General features: G+C 41.2%; 1 protein-coding gene across 1 annotated transcript; it reads left to right on the forward strand.

Annotated features, from left to right (window-relative positions):
• The first annotated feature begins 12443 nt into the window (after positions 1–12443).
• On the forward strand, positions 12444–19489 carry LOC143353011 (uncharacterized). The gene is made up of 21 exons (XM_076786104.1): positions 12444–14126; positions 14176–14248; positions 14298–14349; positions 14433–14613; positions 15032–15084; positions 15207–15279; positions 15574–15626; positions 15668–15743; positions 15932–15990; positions 16087–16235; positions 16348–16433; positions 16754–16840; positions 16964–17017; positions 17126–17359; positions 17496–17564; positions 17649–17717; positions 17815–17934; positions 17997–18067; positions 18150–18213; positions 18458–18616; positions 19220–19489. Exons 1-21 carry the CDS (start codon positions 12444–12446, stop codon positions 19487–19489), a joined length of 3735 nt encoding a protein of 1244 aa, XP_076642219.1.
• Positions 19490–20566: the final 1077 nt, after the last annotated feature.

The following is a 20566-nucleotide window of genomic DNA, read 5'->3' on the forward strand; positions in this document are numbered from 1 at the left end:
TACTATTTTTCCCAGCACTGATCTATCGTGCTATTAGCAGTACCTTCGGAAATATATTTCAAAAATTGATCAACGAAGCTGTGAATGCTCTTACCATCGTCAATATTGTATAGTTGCAAATAGACTGCGGATTTTATTCATTTATGACAAATTCTACAAAACAGGAGCCAAATAGAAATGTCATTCTTCCTTTGATGATTTTAATCAGCTCAAACCAGCACATTGATATTTTTCAATTCTTTTAATCTGTACTCTGCATTGAATTGCACTTACTCATTTTCGTCATAAATTGCAAAACTGTGAAGACAACAGAAGAATTTAAGAGCACCATAGCGCTAATTTTCTCTTAAAATCATTATTACTCCTCCATTATTCCTCCTTCTGGAAAATTTCTATTTCGTATAAAAATCCGCAGTGTAGTTGCAAAAAATGTGTATACTTGATCAATTATTTGCATCTAACCATTTAATGTAGTTTAAGGAAGGACACACAAAAAAAAGTGGCATAATCCATAGGTGACAATTAATAAATATGCAGCGTCCTCGCAGACTGGCAACTATGTTTGACATAACGACCTATTCTACATTGTCACGTTCTCAGAACATTGTACAAAGTCCATACAGCAAAAACGAATAACAATAACTAGACTGCGAATTTTATGCGTATATAGTGAAAACGAGTAGGTGCAATTTACAGCAGGGGATGAACTAAAAGAATATAAGAGCTACAATGTATTAGTCTCAGTTTATCAAAATGATTAAAGGAAGTAAGAAATTTTATTTAATTTATTCTCCATACAAATCTCACAACGATCCCACAACTTGTTACAAACTATGATTATCAGCTCCTGTAAAATGCTTGTAAAATCCCTAGCTTGCGCCGCGATCAGTTCTACAACCAATTAATAATAATTGCTTTGAATTCTAAGCGGCTCGCTTGAACATCGTCTTTACAATAATCCTTGCCAAGGACTTGAATATGTTATCTCCTATCAATGGAATTATTATTGCTCGTCCTAGAACGCATCGTGTCTGCAAATCAAAAACAAGGCCGGACGCATAAATAGCTACATTGTTTTAAGCATCGGGTACAACTCTGTTGCGGAACTCGCGCGTTCGAGGACACAATGTAGTGAGGAAAAAAATTAGCCGTACGCGTGCTAGAGTCTACGTTGATCCATTAATGATAACTCGTAAATTATTCTGGCGAGGTGACACGTCAAACGACGATTATTTCTGTCGACGTGCGCGATTCGACTTTCGCAAGTCTGGCGAAAACCAGCGGAATCGTGCATCGAACTGGCTGCACCGCGAATGTTGATTACCTTGCAACTAAGTGATTTGCATCAGAACGGCTGCTGAACTCGTAACAAAGTTGTCTTACGTTTTTGCACACCTGTGCAGGCTGAACATGAGGTAAACTATCCACTTGCGATAAACTATCGGAGCGACGATAAGAGAATGCCTTCCATTGTTTTGCGATGGAAGCGTTTACAGTGCAGCGAGTTACTCTGTCTCGACTTCATTGTTAACATGTATCAAGACCATCTTCGTGCAAAATGATTGTTCATGGTAATTGCGAAAAAGCAGGTGCTACATGCGTTGCTTGTCGAGTTTTAATAAGTTACTAATAAAATCATAGTGTCGAAATAACGCGTTCTGATATTTTTAATTTACGATTATTGATATTGCAAAAGTGCATCCACGAGGAAATATTCATCAAATTGTATGTTCTAAAAAATTGGCTAAAGACATTCTCATTATTTTTATAAAGCAATGTAAAATTGTCACTTTCGGTGCTCCGTAAAACCAGTGTTAGGTTCTTGAAAAAATGTTTGACTTTTACATTTTGTGCACACATTTTTATTGCAACTGCATCAAATTCGCGGTCTGGTTATTATATGAACAATGAGTCTCTGTACATTCATATTTGTTCAGCATTAATAGTATGCACTAGATTTTTATTTTCGCTATGTAAATTTAAATTAACACTCTTTAGATTAACATTATTCTTCCTCAAAATTATTTATGTTTAAGTGATTCAACTTTGGGAAATCTCTGTTTGAAAGTTCAGATAAACTTCATTCAATAGTTTAACTCTCCATATGCTATGCCGGTGTCATTCGTGACCCGTCAATATGTACAATTTTATTCCGATATAAGATGACGCTTTATATTTTTATTCCGAAATACGACGAAAGCCGGTCCCGAGCCATCGCCTTATATCGAAAGGAAACTGTATTATACGTATCGCCATGGGTCAGAAATGACTCCGGCATAGGCCTAGAACTCGCAGGAGTCCGGGGGTTGAGCAACAAATCTGTATGAAATTGTTAATGAAACCGTGTGTTTCACTAACTTTCTAAAATGTCCGTTTAACACGAACGTTTAAACATCGCCAGATAAAATTGTAGAATCTCGGATGATCGTACAAAGACACTAATTGCACGTCAGCAGATTGTTCGCCGGTCAACCGCGGATCATTACAACGCAATCAGCGCTAATCAACGATATTTACGCGCTCATTTTGCCCAGAGGATAATCGTTTCAGGAAACGCGTGTACACCTTCGGATTACACTCCGTCTAATAAGGTGCACGTTACATCAGTGCGAAGAAATCACTGATGCAACAGGTTCAACGATCTACAACATCCTGCAAGAAATTGTCATTCTCTTTTCGAGAACGTTTTTGCTTATTTCCCGCGGAAGAGTCTTAAACATACAGCGACAGACATAATTGCACGGAGACCGGAGGAAGTTCTGTCAATCGTTGCACAACGGACCAACTTTACGTTAAGTGATTAATACTTTTATTTTAATCTGCATATCCGATCGGTCTAGTTTGCATAAGAACAGGATTGTGATGAAATCGTTGTGGTGTTAATTGTTGAGAGTAATAACGCTCAACCGTGCGGTCCTGACATGTGTGATCAGGATCGTTGACCTAACTCTTTGCTCAATATTTTAATTAAATATTTAGTGGATGGTCATAAAAATCTTGCGCAGATGTTTCTGAGAATTTAACTGCTTGAAAGTTTGTAGTATTAAATACAGTCGTAGAAGTGCGAGCCATATTATGCTTTCGAGAAATGGAATGTTTTAAAATAAATTAGCAAAAATTGTAGAACCTGTTGCATCTTATAGATACTTTCTTCATTTATTTTTGCAGGGCTGTATAACGTTGTGCGTTTATTAGGAGAATCATAGTATCGTTTTCCAACTTCTCGAAATGATTAAAGAAAGACGGAAAGTTTTATTTGGCTCCTATTTTTCGCAATCGATGCAGAACATTTTTATTTTGCAGAAAGATCCACAGTCGACTGATGATTCATCTTATTGATAAATTAAATGTGGCTACGATCTAGTGATCCAACGGTCCTCGGAGAGTCGTATAAAAGTGATCCGATCACAGCGCGACGCGCGACGTCTCGATCATCGCCGATCGATCGCGATTTTACCGACAACCAGGGAACCAGTCTCCGGAGGCCTCGATTATGGTTGCTTCCGTGCACGATCGCCAGACGGAGACACTTCTATCCGGTTTTTGCGGACGACAGCCTCCCAATTAATCTGCAATTAATCAACAAAGTCCTCGGATCGGTTCACGTCGCGAAGTCAGCCGTGTATTTTCCGCATGGTGTCACCAGAGAACGGGTCACTGAAAAATTTCGCAAGGTACCGTCGCCTTAATTAGATAGGAATTACGCAACGCGTGTGTCGCGCGCAGATTTTAATAGCGATTTTTACAGGGCAACTAATGTGCACGAAGCAAACGATCCGGGGGATCGACGACCTGTTTAGCCTCTTATCGATCCGATCGGATCGATCGAAAGCAGCACTATCGGCGACATGGCCGCTATTTATCGCTGTTAGATTGTCTCTTTTGCCGGAGTTTCGATTATGGTCATAACTAGGCTGCAGATTGCGGCAACTTCTGTCCCGGATCTGGCGCGAGCCTTGAACACACAAGACTTTATACAATTATTCGCTCGAGAGTCCTGAGATGTCCGAGTATAAAATTATTTATAGCAGGATTTCGCTGGAAATGGTCCCCTCTTGTGTTTTTAGCGATGTTGTTTTGTGGTAAAGAGATCGTGTTAATGTATTGTTACAACATTTTCGTTCTAAATTTGTACAATATGTAATTTCCATAAGAAACCATTCTGGGTTCTTCTAGAATGACGATAAAAATCAGGAAATCGTTTGTATAGAATGTGAGATAGAGATTGTATTAATATATTGTTTCGACATCGTTGTTCTAAATTTAGAGTACAACGTGTGAATAGGCGAAAACATTCCTGGTTTTATTAGCATGGCGATTAAAATCAGAAACGAAGTTATTTCATTTTTAGAGTGTTTGCTGGTAGGGTTTAATGGATGAGCGTTTTAATTGGGAAAAAATCGAAAGCAGCATTCGATCATTGCGTTTATCACAGCAATCGATGCCCATAACTGTTAAATACCACGTTCATTCGTTGAATAGTGAGACAAAGAATTTAAAAGGTACATCTGAATTCGACAGAATTGTACGGTACATTCGATCCGCTCATTTATCATAGCACTCGATGCTCCTATTTGTTGATTAGCATGTTTGTTAGATAAACAATGAGATTTAGCGTAATGAGAATGTTATACAGTATGAAGCCTTTTGTGCGAATATTTTATGCGTTTTATCGTGTAAACTTTATTGTATTGAAAAGTTTAGGAGAATGCACACGGATATCTATGCAGTTCGTTGTCAAAGAACACCATAAGTTCGTGTTTAATTACAGCTTTTTTCAGGACCAAAAAATCTGCATTTCGATAAAAATCGACTGATGATTGGAAGACGAATTCTACAGGTACCAGTTTTTTCTATCCTAGTGTAAATTACATTCTCCGTTTCCCAATTGAACAAGTTTATTCCGAGGATACTTAATTTAATTCTCTCTCACGACACGGCGCGTTCACAATTCTCCTTTCACGTCGAAAGGGTAAAATAAAGTTTACCGTTATATTGTAGTCTTTATTGATTGTCAGCAGTCCGGTTCAAAGTGAACAAAAGAATGGTTGTTCGAAACTTGAGAAGCTTGAGATTCAGATTTCTTAAAAACCGGTTGGACTATTACGAAACGCTTCACAATCTCTGCAAAGTATCTATTGTGTTCCAGCCATTGTATTTCTACCCTTTGTTCTCAAAGTTTTATATACAGAAACATAATTTAGCAAAGATATATGATCATTACATTTCTGAGACGATTGTTCGTAATTTTTGCCACGTAATCGTCCTGATCAGGTAAAAATTAACCGCTGCATTCAATCAGTAAATTTATGGAAAAACACTAAAAAAAAGCTGATCACAATATCTGAAAATGAGACGAGATTAGAACGCTTCAGAAAGCTTTCGATCACTGTACTTTGATCTTCTTCTTATTTCTAATAATGTAGTACTGCTCGTTAAATAAAAAGATCATGGCAGGTATTTTCTAGCGTAAAATTTATAGTGTCTACACTTCTCGTCCTACTAATCGAACTAAATTTTTTGCAAAGCATTTTATTCTTTCCATTCACTGGCTATCTCTGTTGCTATGTATTTTACACAAAACTGACTGAATTAGATCATACCGAAGCAAAACAATCATGAATTTTAAGGGAAAGTATTATAACTTTTACAATTTATTTTTCATATTTCCTGTTCCACTTACACCCCACCGAATTCAATCTTACTGGAGCAAAGTCACCGATCAATTTTAATGGAAAGCATTTTAACATGTATATTTTATTTTTCGTATTTCTTATTCTATGTACAGTTTATCAATAACAGTTAGAAAGTAAAATCAATAATTTCAAACGAACTGCATTTCAATGTATACAATTTTTCCCTCGCGTTTCTGGAGCAAAATCAATCACGACTTTTAACGGCAAGCATTTCAACACGTGCAACATATTTATCATTTCTCTCGTTCTACTTGCAATTTGCCGAATCGAATTTTACCAAATCGGAGCTCGAACACGGGCAACATTTCCTAAATCAATTCGCAACGAAAGTCGAGCAGCGTCGACGTCAACTGCACCGCGATGCACCGGGAAACGGTCTGATATAGCCGTGCCGACGCATCGGCGCAATAGAGTGCAACAGAGTGCAATAGAAAGTCCAGCGGCACTGTCACGTTCTTCGGTCACTCCCCCGATTCGCATTGTGCCCAGCGAAGCATCTCCGGGCTGAAAAATATCAGTACTTATCGGCGACCAACGGGTCCACATTCTAACCGCGAAAGCGAAGAAGCTAATTGTCTTCGTTGCATGTCGTTACCGCGTTTCCCCGTGCGCGAACCGAAATATAGGAAGGAAACCCGTCGTTCGTTGTTTAACTATAAAATCATACGACCGAGTCTACCGAGCCGTTCTACCGATTCTTTTGAAATAATTCTTCTCGCTCGGACGAGTCGGGGTTGTGACCGCTCAAGTCCCGCGCGGCCACCTTGCCAAATTAATCGCGCCGATCCGACGGGATTTTGCGAGGTTTCATAACGCGGGAAAAGTGAAAGGTTCGATGGCGTTCTGTCAGAACGGGGCCCGCGCGAAACTTGAAACCGAAACCGCGAAATCGGGATGGTCTCCTCTTCGAACCCGTGCGAAAAACCGATTAGCGGATCTGCAAAATTTGCTGGACCGTGGTGCGAATTTTTTGGTCCTCGACCGCTCGATCGATTGTTTATGCAATTTTCAATTTTTCCAGGCAAAGTTCAGGAAAGTGGAAACAAATAAAATCTAATTTTCAGCGGTAGTAGCCTTCGTAGATCAGAAATAAATGAAAATCGTACTAAATTGTGTGGAATTTTATATTATAGTATTTAAAAAAAAATTTCAGAAGCCATAAACGCATACAGATCCGCAATCCGCAGTCTAGTTATAAGCCGTTCATTTTACTTCCACTCGTACAGTTTATGCTCATATTTTCTGCTGCACTGCGTAGCTATTGCTGGCTAAAACTTAAGAGAGAGAGATATTGCAGAGACTGTTTTATGTAATCTGTATTACAGTATAATTATTTGGACGATACTGAGCGACGCGTCGCGTAATTTATTTGATTCGTTTATTATGCCGCTTTGAAATAGGATCACAAGATAATTGACTGCGGATTTTACGCATTTATGACAAAATTGTGTAAGTAAAATTTGAGGTGGTGAAAAGATCCAAATAATTTAAAAATATTAATGTTACCCTCAGTATGTTACAAGTATTCAAAACAGAAAAACATTTCTATTTCACTCCCGTCTCTTGCAATCAATGCAAACAGTTTTTATTTGCATAAATAGCCGCAGTCTGTTTGATTATTTAATTTTAAGCGATGCCGAACAATATCTTCTCCTTTTTATGATTTCTTTTTTTATTCAACGTGTTTTGTCAACAATTTTATTGACATTTTTAACATTGGCCCCTTCCAATTCTTTTACGCAATACTTCAGTATTTAATATTTACCATTTTTCTCGACTGGTATTTAAACGGATTCTGATTCCTCGACGTAGTCTCTCACCAACTAATAAACATGATGTAATAGCGATAATAAACTATAAAACGACCACAGCATAAGAGTATGAATTCCTAGGGGCTCAACTTGCAGAATATTTAACTCATGAAGAAATATCCTGCGAGCAAAAAGGAGCGTTGCGCGATTAGAATGCGAATGAAGAATCAGCACAAAGATCGTCCGTCGTCGTGTGCCACAAAAAAAAACAGAGGAATTGTCGTAAATGGTCAATCGCGAACAAGGATTCATAAAAAAAAAACGGCTCGTTATCCTTGCGGAGGGGTCTCTTCTCTCGGTTGAGCAATGGACCTACATATCGGATCCACGAGATGACCTTTCGCACTTTTCATTCACGAAATTATGCGAACGTTATGAAAAGGACGATTAAATTCGTAAACTGTCAGCATCGTTTCTCGCAACTTTCCCATTCCGAATTTCTAGCTAGTTTTAACCGCTTTTGTCGGCAGGGGGTGGGGGCTAAAATTGGTAGTATGTTAATGAGCCACTTTCAAATTATAAATAAAAGATGGGTTGGCATATTGTGTGAAACGGAGACTCGTGAATAAATAATGAAAGCAGGAGCTTTAACTTATCTGCGGAATTTTATGCAAACTTTCGTCCACCTCACAAAAATGGCACCAACATCTCTTCTCTCCGTCAGCGTTTCCAAAAAATCTAAAATAAAATTGAACAATGTTAAATTCTAGACAATTGCCTGTTCTATCATTTTCCGAGGACTATAGGTGACCGCACAAACTTTTGCAATCTACCGATAATCGTGAGATCAATCACAGTACAAACGTCCACAGTCCAGTGATCAACACTCTGAGCCTTGCCACACATTCAAAAGCAATTCCCTCGTTATCAAAGAAATGAGTAGGTGTAATTTAAAACGGTAAAAACATGAGGAGAATTTCAAAATATATCTGTATATATTATTTTCAATCTATTAAATATATTAAGAAAGACATTAAAATTTTATATCACCCCAGTTCGTTGCAATTCAAATAGAAAGTTTTTATTTTGCATAAAGATCGGCAGTCTAGTTATCACCATAAAACGGTTGATTTATCATCAAAGTCCACTCAAAAGACTCCAGTCAATCCTGGAAAACCATAAAAACCCGAACCGTTACGCGAGTATCATCGCAGGAAGACAAAGTGCCATTTTATTGTCTAATAAGCTAGCCTCCGGGTTAACGCGTTTCCATGCTCGCTCATTTTCCAATCAGGATTACAAAACTCAATTAGCTCATTCACGGACGAGTGTCTGCAATGTTGATGACGTAAGAACAAGAATAGACCAACGCCCCGTTTCCAACGTCATCGGAGCTGGCATTGCCGTTAAATCGCGAGTCAACGATCTCGTGAATTGAAATTCTATCGGGTAACGTGACCTTGAAAGGATCTTACGGTCTGAAAGACCATAAGAGGCACCCGGCTGGCATCTGGTACGATCGTCGTGGCACGATAAAGCTGGTCGAGGCTGGTCAGTAAACTGATCTAACGGCGCCGGTTGTAACAGACCGCTCGCTCGATCGTTTGCGAAACCTGTTCGACCGAGGATGATCCGCGAGACACCGTCATCGAACCTACGACCCGTTCCCCATCTCGAATCATCGATTAATTAAACGCACGGATGTCGGAGCTGCTCGAGCAACTATCGTCGCTTCTCCTTGGGATTATGGTTGCTCAGTGCTGACCGACTCGAACACTTTTTGTGGCGACGATGTCTGTCAGAGGACGAAAGATGCAAAGTTTTATGGATCATTTTCCGAACATTCGAATGGAGCAAATATTTCTTTATATTAACAAGAAAATTGCTTTTAGTAAGAAATAAGTATAGTATTCACTTTGTGTGTTTGACACATACGTTCTCTTATTTCTGACCAGATCTCTTTATGTAAAATCTCATTTTTATAGATTATTTTACCACGGCAAGAGATAATTTTTCTTTTTGTAACAATAAGAAGACTTCTTCCAGTAAAAGTAGAATAACAATTCTTTTAGTTTTTATTAACACACGTATTTTCTGGTAAATTTCCATTTTCATGAATCACTTTATAGAAATTTTTTAACGAAAAACGAAACGTTTTTTAGTAAAAATTCGATTAACCGTAGCCAAGAGATAAGTTTCATTGCAATTTTAAAGTCTGCGCACGCAACGGTCGTAAACATCCATAATTTAATCAGTACAACCATTTACTTATTTTTTTGTTTAATTTTCAATCGGAAGGGGGCGTTGGTTGTTCATTTCCTGTGCACTTAAGCAAATCGCAAACTATCGAACACGTTTCAATGCATTCGTGTGGTTTATAACTTTATGCTGAATCGCAGCGAAACGCTGAATGAAATTATAAAAATAAAAATAGTAGTTTAGTTTAATCACCACGGGTGGAAGTTGTACCATCGAATGTGAGCAAATTATGGAATTAGAAAGGGAATGGAAAGATATGTTGGAAACGTGGAAAGAATTTTTCCATGCCAGTCTTCGTTTCCGACACATTCGATATTGAAAGTATGTTTCACGCGTATGCGTTAGTACTTACAAGAAGTAGAAAGTGTAAGTGATGAAGGAACTTTTCCTACGCATTAGCACGTGCATCGGAGACAAATCATCATATTCAATTATGTCCGAAACGAGGCATTGTACGGAGACATTTCTTTCCAAGACTCATTCTTTTCTGCGTTAGGTGTGTGCAAACGTTTGAGTCGTTTTTTCGAATTCCTTTTTATTTGACGTAAGAGATGTGCTACCAGGCGATAACGAAGTTGGTTATTTAGAGGCGATGGTGAACAAACAATTGTATAAAAAGGCGGATGATTAAACGGAATAGAAAGACTAAAAATGTTGCATTCACCTAACAAATTCAGGATGTGCTGAGAAAATACAGCTATACCTAACATAACAATTAGAAACAAAAAGCACACGATTACTAACAATTTTTTAATTTCCCATTTTGCAAGGAAATTGAAGGGAGAAATAATATAAGTACAATTACAATGGAACATTAAATGAGAAGTTAATGAACGATCATAAATTGACAAACATGTCTTCAACAAGTAACAAACCTGAGAAAACACAGCTGTACCTAGCATAACGCAGATGAACACAATTCACACGATCATTGACAACGTGTTTTTACTTCTTGAACTCGAAAGAAACTCAAGAGGCAAATAAAAATACCTTTAAATTATGAATTCTAAATCGGACAAGACCAGAAGTTGAAAATGACGAAGGACCATAAATTGACAACCGTTTCGTACCTGTTCCAAAGTGGTCCCCAGCCTTCATACTTAATGCGATTCGAAGCAGAACCTTTAATCTACCTGGGGACCGCGCATGATTGACTTAATAAACAGCAGCGAACCAGCATGGTAACTTTCATCGGCGTGGGAGCGCGTTAAACTTGTCCTTGCTTTGTTCCTAGCTGGAAACAGCTAATGATCGTAACGGGAGATCATTCACCGAGTGCCGAGCTCATTGTTGCCCGTCGAGAATGCCAAGATCGCGATCATGGTCGCAGCCAACAAGGGATTGCCCTGTTCTTCTGTCTCTTCTCCTTCCGATCTGAAACCATTCACTCCAACAATCTCAGTAATAAAAATCTTGCATAAATCTCTAAAAAAAATTACTCGATAAGCTTGTACATAGTAAAGATTGTTTTATGGACTTTCAGCATCAGAGTCCATTAACCAGGAATTTACTAATGAGACTTTACCGTGTAGTGGAAAAGATGAACACCGTTTTTTATTACTCAGGATTAGGTCAGATTTAATTCAGGCAGTTTGGACAACGAGAAACTCATTAATACGCCGCTGAGCGTTTAGTGTCAATTATAGTGTACACTATCTCCCGAGAGAAAGGAGTAGCGTTTCACAATTAGCGTTGTTAAGTCCATTTGCTCGTTAAAGTGTCGAGGTTTCGTTTTATTTCTAACGAATCTAATAATTCTTTCACTTGGTCGTTTTGCAGTTCGATGCTGGTGTGCTTTATATTATATTTTTGTTGTAATAATCTTATTTGTCACGGCATCGTTGCCACGAATGGCAGTCGCTGAGACTGACTAAAATAACTCACAATTAAATGATTGCTGCAGTGGATGTGAAAATCGCACTGTTAAGAACAAGAATGGGATTGCGATTGAAAAATTTTACTTAGATATTTAATCTTGAGTTTCAATAGAATTTATTTCACTGTTAATCAATGTGATTGCAATGTATTCTAACAACCTGGGAAATAAAAGGAGACACTGAACAAACCCAAAATCATCAAACCTTACAAAACCCTCTCCTGACTCAAGCCATCAACTCAAGCGCATCAGAAAATCATCGACATTCTCATCGACCCGTGGATCCTCCAAAGACCACGTATTCCCTCCGCAGCCTCGATTAACAAATCGCAGACACGATTGCACTCCGCACATTCTGCAGATTAGGCGATGCACTTGTGAAACGCTGACGCTGTCGTCGCGTCGCGTCGGCTGCGCATCGCTGCTTTATCGGGTAATTGCAGCTCGAGCATCGACCATCGGACGCAACGGCGGAAGTGAACGCATATTGCTGGATGCACTGTCATTATGAATGCCAATATCCAGGCTGGAATAGTCGGGAAAAGTGCAGGCTTCGATGATCAAGAAGGAAAGGGGCGGACGGTCCTCCGATTGCTATAAAGCGGCCATTTTTTCGTCGTACCGATCAGTTTCCCGGTCGCGTTCAACGATTCCAATTTTCTGCTTTTCCCAGCATGGGGACCTCGCGACGCGATTCCTAGATCTGAAGAATTTCCAGATCTGATAGTCAGTCCAGTGATCGATGCGCTGCGCGGTGCATTCTGACGGAAATGTTCAGCGAAGACTGAGAAGTGCCACTAGACCCTCTGCGAAGGTTCTGAAGGAGATTCTGGGCATAACTCCGGGACACCTTTCCCTGAAATGATTTTACTTAGAGGAGTACCGGCAGCTCCCGCGCTGCTAGCTCTGGTAGCTACGCACATGGTAATCTCGATGGCAGCACCGCCAGTGAAAAGATCGCCAGAGGTGGCTAGAGATCTGGGAAACGGGTTCTCCAGTGTGCCAAAGATCCTAGAGATCCAACTACCACTGAAGATCGCCACGAAAGACGACTTGGTAGCCTGGGCTAAGTATGTGATGGGTCTGATGGCGTCCAGGATCAACATCACCCTGACAACTGTTAAGGACACTACTCAGACTCCTGCAGAGCCTGCCAGGACCCCCAGTAGCTACAAGCAGATGCAGAGCTACCAGACTTCTGGGTTCAAGAACTTAGATCCTACTAGACAAGCTGGGATCATGAAGGCTTACGCTAAGACCTTCGAGACCTCCAGGTATGCCGAGAACGTGAGGAATCATGAGCGTAATAAGAATCCCGCGGAGTTCAAGATCCAGGATACTAATAGGTACCCTGAGAGGAATAGGGTGACTGTTAACGTGACTCCTGCGCCAAGGAAGGAAGTTGTTTCTAATCCTAGCTTGCAGGCCTTTACTGCAGGTCCTCTGACCGCTAAGAACTTCCTTGGTATTCGACCAACCACCTTTGCTACCCTGGGGATCACGGATCATGCCACTGTTCATAGTCCTCTAGAGATCACGGCGAATATTAATCTGGCCAGGCCAGAGATCAAGGAATCCCTGATCAAGGGGACTTTCGACGTAGCGAATGCGTTGAAGGTGAACGGTCAACAGTTCTTCGTGCCAACGTTCCCGGATTTTAGACCCTTCAGTCCGAAGAACATTGACTCTTTCAACACCGAGGCTGTGCCACCAGCGAGGACATACCTGCCGGTGACCACTACCACTGACAACATCAGGTTCCCCAGCGATTCGTTTGCTACCAGGTACTTCTTCGATGGAGTTGAGAGGAACGTGACTAGCAACTTAGGAATCCTACCGGTGGATTTGAGGTACACCACGATCAGTCCGGTCAGTTTCAGCGAGGAGATACCGTTGCCAGTGAAGAGCCTAGAGTTAGCTACCAGGAAGAATTTCACAAGTCTCCCAAAACCGATTTTGAATGTTCCGTTTGAAGCTGTGATCACGTTCACGAGAGAAGCTACGATAGAGCCGACGACCTTGAGGACAGACAACGAAAGGCAGTTTGCTGTACCCACTAGAGATCCTATTGATGCCTTCCCACCTTATTTCGATAATAACATCACGGTGATGAATGAGTCAGGACAGATAAACGTTGTGTTCGACGATGGCAGTCAGGTGACTGAGAAGACGAATGGAACCAGGAAGAGTGAGAAGAAGAAGAAGAAGAAGAAGAAGGAGGAGGAGGAAGAATCGAGCAAGCAGAAGACGAAGAAGGAGAAGACCAAGAAGCCTTCGATGCTCACGCAGATTATTAAGGCGTTCGCTGAGATGAGGAAGAAGAGTCTTAATGCGAATAATAGTTTGTCTGCGGATCTCTCGCCCCCACCATTGAAGCCGCCATTGTCGTTCCCGTTGCCACCCAGACAGGAATCTACGCCACCACCTAAGCCACAGTCTTATCCTCAGAGACAGCAGGCTTACCCCCAGAGACCACCGCAGACGTATCCCCAGAGGCCGCAGCAAACTTATCCCCAAAGACCGCAGACTTACCCTCCGAAGCCGGTGAGTTTGACACAGTTGAGAGGAAGGATCTAATACAGATCTAGTTTAGCGCTACATCAGACCTAATTCAGACTTAGATCCAGTTAGATCTAAGGCTTGGTCCAACATGATTTATCACATACGTACATAACTTAGACATGACTAAACTTAGCTTAAACCGGGAATGCCTAGTCCAGATTTTGCTCGGGCATATTACAACCAATTCAGACTTAGCTCACACCTAGTATGAGCAGCCCAGGCGAAAAATATTTTATCCAAAACTAGCCCAGATCAAGTATGACTAATTCAGACTCAGCTCAGATCTAGTATGCCTAGCAAAGACCTAGAATGCCTGATTCAGACTGTCCCAGACCTGGCATGCCCAATCCAAACTTTGTACAGACCAAGAATGCCCAACCCAGACAGACGTAGCTCAGTTGAGGCCTTGCTCAGACCTAATATATCTATCCCAGTCCTAGAATGCCTAATTCAGACTGTCCCAGACCTGGTATGCCCAATCCAAACTTTGCACTGACCAAGAGTACCTAACCTAGACCTAGAATGCCTAATTCAGACTGTCCCAGACCTGGTATGCCCAATCCAAACTTTGCACTGACCAAGAGTACCTAACCTAGACCTAGAATGCCTAATTCAGACTGTCCCAAACCTGGTATGCCCAATCCAAACATTGCACAGGCCAAGAATGCCTAACCCAGATGTAGCTCAGTTGAGGTCTTGCTCAGACCTAGTATATAATACCTACCCTAGACCTAGAATGCCTAATTCGGACTGTCTCGGACCTGGCATACCCAATCCAAACTTTGCACAGACCAAGAATGCCTAACCCAGACGTAGCCCAGTTGATGCCATGCTCAGACCTAGTATACCTATTCCAGACCTAGAATGCCTAATTCGGACTGTCCCAGATCTGGCATGCCAAATCGAAACTTTGCACAGGCCAAGAATGCCTAACCCAGAGGTAGCCTAGTTGAGGCCTGAGACCTAATATAGCTTTCTCAGACCAAGAATGCCTAACTCAGACATTGCCCAGGCCAAGAATGCTTAACCTAACTTATCCTGAACCCAATATGCCTAACCTAGTCACATCCTAGATCCCGAATGCCCAACTGAATCGTTTCGCAACTTCGGAACAGCTTATCCGAAAGCAGCACAGGTTAGTACATCTAATCCCCATCCTAACGTGACCTAGTCGAGATCCAGTTTTAATTTAGCCCCAGCCCAGAAGTAGCTAAGTCATTTCCAGGCGCCGCTGAGTTTGATAGAGAGAGTCGAGTAAAAGTAATGCGATCGGGGAGGAGTAGACTGCAGAGAAAGGAACGGCGCGCGTGTCAAAGTGGTTCGGGTCAGGGAAAAGAACGGGAGCTGTGGTTTCAGATAATTTGAGCGGTGAAAGGCGTACAGTTAAACGGATGCATTTAAGGAAATTAGGTACGATCTGTATGTGTAGCTCCCGCGGTCCCACGGCAGAAGATGCGCCAGAGTGGACATTAATGCTTGGTCGTATGAAAAGATCCGTGATCTCAACGGATACTATTGTTCAGCTGGCGAGAAAGTTCTTTTAACGTAGCTTTGGAAGATATGCATTCTGAGGGATCGCGGGCAGCAGTTGTGGAGAGTGTAATTTGTTGCTTTCAACCACTTATTGCACCTTTTGCGTTCAACGGTTAGATGTTGGTAACGGTATATTACTGCGCATAGCTGTTTTTAATTAAAGCAGTTCATAGTTGATTGTTCTTTAAACGACTTACCAAGTTGGAAAGATCTACGTTGCCGGTGTAATTATTACATAAGCTGATGATTCTTAGTTCATGCTCATAAAAGAAGTTATGCAACACGATAATCGCTTTCAAACTCGAATTAAAATGTGGGTTAGGATGAGAGTAACATTTGGAGACTTGGTTTCATTCGGCGCTAATGGGATGAGAAATAGGACGTGCTTACATAATATGACTTGCTAAAGCGGAACGTATACAGCTAGATTCGAAGATTGTGGTTCGTGGTTGTACGGCGTTAAGTGTTTCAAGGTCTACCTCGTAAAATCGTGTAATATCTTCTGTGCGTTTAATTTCTACATTACTTGCAAAATAGTCGAGACAATGCCTGAATACAGTAATAGTAACTGAACGATCGGTTGAACTAAATCAAATGCACAAATCAAAGATAGAGGGTGAATCAGCTCGGGGACACACTTCTCTTCAACAGCAAACTTAATCGATTGCAGGATTGCGTGCAAAAACGTGTACGCTCGCTCGTGCAGAGAGGAACAACGCGATTTACTCAGCGGTTATCAAACCGTGCCAGATTACAGTGATTTCTCTATATATGTCGCTAAGGCCTGGATGATAAACGTCGCGGAATTATCCCCACTACCACGGGGTATACCCACGAAGCTCGAGAGGTCTCGGACGCCGAGGAGTGTAAACATAACACGACTCGGGTATGTCTCCTGGACGATATATGTCGCTGGCAAGACCCGTGTTGTTGACATATATCGAGAATTCACTGTAGCGTGAAAAAGAATCACGACTTTCATCGCACATGCAGCAAACATCGCTGTTACCGCTATTGGGCTTGAAATGGTTCTGAAAATGACACTGTTCTATACTTTTATGCAATGATTGAAACAGTTAGGAACAATTATTGGTACAAATGATCTTCACGAAGAACCGAAATTTTCAACTGTCACGTGCCTGGATCATGGTTCCCATTTTTTGGTTTCTATATTGATCCCATAAAGATTAGCTTTTTAAAGTCGATGATTGTTCGCGGCCGCTGCTCGACAAGGAGAAGAACGGTGTAAAATCATTGACTCATTGACACCGATTCGTTGATTTCAGTCTGAGTTGCGACAAGGAAGACGTAATCTGACGTCTCTGGCGCAGGAGCTCGAGGTACGTTCAATATCCTCCGTACTACCGTAATCGAAACCCTTCGCGCACAATTAGGCACCTCAGTCTCGAGCGTTCTGATCCCTCTGCGCGGGAAATTCAAATTCGCAGGACGACGACGACGATGGAAACAGCAGCGGCGAGGACAAGAGCGAAGAGAAGAGCGAAGAAGACGAAGGCAGCAATCCAAAAGATGACGCGGAGGAAAATGAAGGGAGCAACAGTTCGGACGAGAGCAGCTCGGACGAGAGCGATTACTCTGATGAAGAGGAAGAGGGTGGCTCCGTGCAGGCCCTCATCAATCTCCTCGAGCTGGCTGCACCTGTTCTCGAAGATCTCAGCGACGTAAGACCATAGACCTCGCGTTAACAGTTAACGATTTCACCTAAAGGAACTGTTAATTCGTTTCTATAAAATTATACCTACCTCAGAGGAGGTTTGCTAATGAACCGGAGATCACTATAGCCGATGTTTCTTGCAGCCAGAGTCCGACACGGATTTCGCTAATGTCCTCGAAGTTGGCATCCCTCTGCTTGAAGATCTGTCGAACGTAATCCTCAATCCTTTCAGTTTCGAAACGTTTGAACGGTGCACGTCTTGGATCTTGTACTTGCGAATGTTCGATGCGTTTTAGGGCGACGGAGTGAATCCTGGCATCGATGTCGCTGGGATCTTGGTGCCCATTTTGCTGCAGATCAGCGGAGTGAGTTGTCCAGCTGCTGTTTGCTTGTTTAGCTACAACTTAGAGCGAGGGACGTGACAGGTAAGAGCAGGTAATCGAGTGAGGAGATTTGTTCCAGGGCCCAGAAGGAATGGGGGACTCGGTCGCCATTTTGACGCCGCTTCTTCAAGTGCTCGCACCTCTGGTCGGACCGTTGTCCGGTCCTTTGCTCGTTCCTCTGAGCAGGCAGAGCAGCAATGTGAGTAAACCGAAGCTTTCATAGTTAATTTCTCGCGAACGAGGAGATCATTGCGATTCCAGGCACCAGGACAAGGTGGATCCAGCTCCGGCAACCTAATCACGAATTTGAGCGGTCCCTTGAGCGAGGTAATATAACCGATTCTGTAGATGATCCCGTAGATTATGTTATCTATGTTGCAGTTCGTTCTGTGAATGATTGTTGACGTTTCAGACGGGCCCAGGCAAGATGTCGATGATCCAGAGCTTGATCGCAGGAGTCGTCTCTAGTCTTAGCAAAGTACGCATTGATTTTCTGTTAACGAACCGTTGTCCATCGCTAATAAATTGACCGTTTGCAAACTAAATGAGTGTCGTATATACCATTGTCTTAGATCAACGTTTTTCTAATACGATTTTAGCTGTTAAGCTCGACGGTAACGTTGAGATCATCGATTTTAGAGTTGATCGGTTTTGTACGCGAGTTTGAGGATCGATGACGAGTTGGGAGATTAATCGTTGGATCGTTTTCGATATGTTTGCAGAACTCTGGAGGCGGGTCGGATATTACGAGTCTTGTTAAGGCTATTGTTGCCGGGTCCGTTTCTGGAACCAGTGCTAGCTCCAGTGGGCCGAGGGATTCCTATGGAGCACCTACTAGCTATGGCGGCGATTCTTACAGTTATGGTGGTCAGCCTAGTCGCGTGAGTTGATTTTGTAATCATACTCTACTTTTTTTCGAACACTTTTCTTTTTTTTTTCATTAACAGTTTTAACAGCACGAGTATTTTCTTACAATTATTTTTCTCTCGTTTCTCTGCACGTAGAAGATTAAATTTTAATTTGGTTTGTGAATATTCATAACTATTCGAATGACAGAACAACATCGTGTAATCAAACATTTTTTACTTACATTAATTTTGCTTTCAAGGATTCAAATATACATTAAGTATATATGTAGATGAGAAAAATATATAAAAACATATTCTATTCAGTAACTATTTTGTGACGTACAATGAAAACAAATGTCAATTTATGTTTGACGTGTATTAATTGTTACAAGAAAGACAAAAGTGAAAGAGCAATGCTTAAATAATGTATAATATCTTTTCAAAGTAAAATTCGATACACATAACGTTGGAAAATCGTTCGAATAATTATGGCCATGAAAGTCATCGCAATAGGAGTCTAGAAATCTTGAAGAAGATTTCAATCTTATAAAAATTGACACGATCGAGATGCTTATCGGGACTGTACCCCCAACTACATGCAACTTCTGAACTTTGCAGCCCATGACGCCGTTCAAGGGGGAAAATCCAATCGCCCTGCTCGGTTCCTCGGTTAATGACATACTAAACGCGATCTTAAAGATAGTCGCCTCCCTAATTAACGCGATAATGGGTATCCTGGGCGCGTCTTCGGCCTCCGCGGCTCCGGCAGCCCCAGCATCGCCCCCTTCTTATGGTGCCCCAAGCCCTTATCAAGCTGCACCATCACGGCTCACACCCCCTCCTCGACTAACACAAAACAACAGTACTCGCGGAACATCGACGCGAGGAGTGCGATTTTTCCGCTGACGTGTCCGATGTGCCCAATTTTGTCAGGGTGTGCGGAATGCAAGAAGTTTGAAAGAGTACCCTAATTTTTCAATTTTTATTTTATCAATCTCTCGCCCTATAATGTATTCTGAAAAATGTACAAAGGGGAAGGATGAAAATAGGAAAATCACATGACGACAAATATACAAGTGTTGTTTGTACACTTATTTATAAAACTCGCATAGGTAATGTCAATTCATGTGGTCCTTGAATTTATAATTATGCAATATCCCTACATAAGTTAATCGAAAAACTATGTTATCGTTGACTTTGTTCTGTTGGAAGAAATATACACCGTTACCCTCTATATCATCCTGTAAATAATAAAAATGATGCCTCGCTCGTTTTGTGCTAGAATAACTAAAAAATGGTCAATTGATTGCAACGCATTGAAAAAATATAACAGTCATGAATTCCAAGAACAAAGAAAATTATTATTGACCATTTTCATTTTACAACGTTGCTCTCGTCCTTGTAAGATCATGGCAGAAGAATCCTTGGAAGAAATGATCCATCAAATCTAAAACACTGACAAAGTAGACTCAATCATGAATCAACGAAAAACGGAAATCGTTGTCGTCCATTTTCATAGACCTTTAATCTCTCCGTTAAATAATAATAATAGAAGAAATCGATCCATTAATTTCGGAACGTTGAGGAACTAGATGATCACAAACCATAGAACGAAGAAAATGATCGTTAACCATTTTCGAGCATCATTATTCACCTGAGCAATAAAAGATCCTAATAAGGTGTCACGGAACGATTAGACAGTTGTCACGCAAGACTCGACACGAAATGGGCAAACAATTAACTACTTCCTACAAACGGCGCGATAATCCAAGGATGCAGAACACGTCATCGTACTTTCAACTCGACCTGGATCGATCAACCGCAATAGTAACTGTTTATTAACAAAAAACCGCGACATATGAACCTCCTGTTCCGATTGTCACCTTCGTACACCTGTCCATCCGATTTTCAAGTTTGACGTCAAGCTGTTTCGCACGCTCTTTTACGTCACATGCCCATATCCGGATTAATTATCTTGTAATC

Source organism: Halictus rubicundus, chromosome 3 (assembly GCF_050948215.1).
Source record: "Halictus rubicundus isolate RS-2024b chromosome 3, iyHalRubi1_principal, whole genome shotgun sequence".
Taxonomy (NCBI): domain Eukaryota; kingdom Metazoa; phylum Arthropoda; class Insecta; order Hymenoptera; family Halictidae; genus Halictus; species Halictus rubicundus.

Excerpts from the sequence above, each read along its gene's own strand:
- LOC143353011 (XM_076786104.1), top strand. The coding sequence starts at position 12,444 with ATGATTTTACTTAGAGGAGTACCGGCAGCTCCCGCGCTGCTAGCTCTG. Across the intron at positions 16,236-16,347 it reads CGAGACAATGCCTGAATACA|GATTGCGTGCAAAAACGTGT; the intron begins GTAATAGTAACT and ends AATCGATTGCAG. Across the intron at positions 17,718-17,814 it reads TTTTGCTGCAGATCAGCGGA|GGCCCAGAAGGAATGGGGGA; the intron begins GTGAGTTGTCCA and ends GATTTGTTCCAG.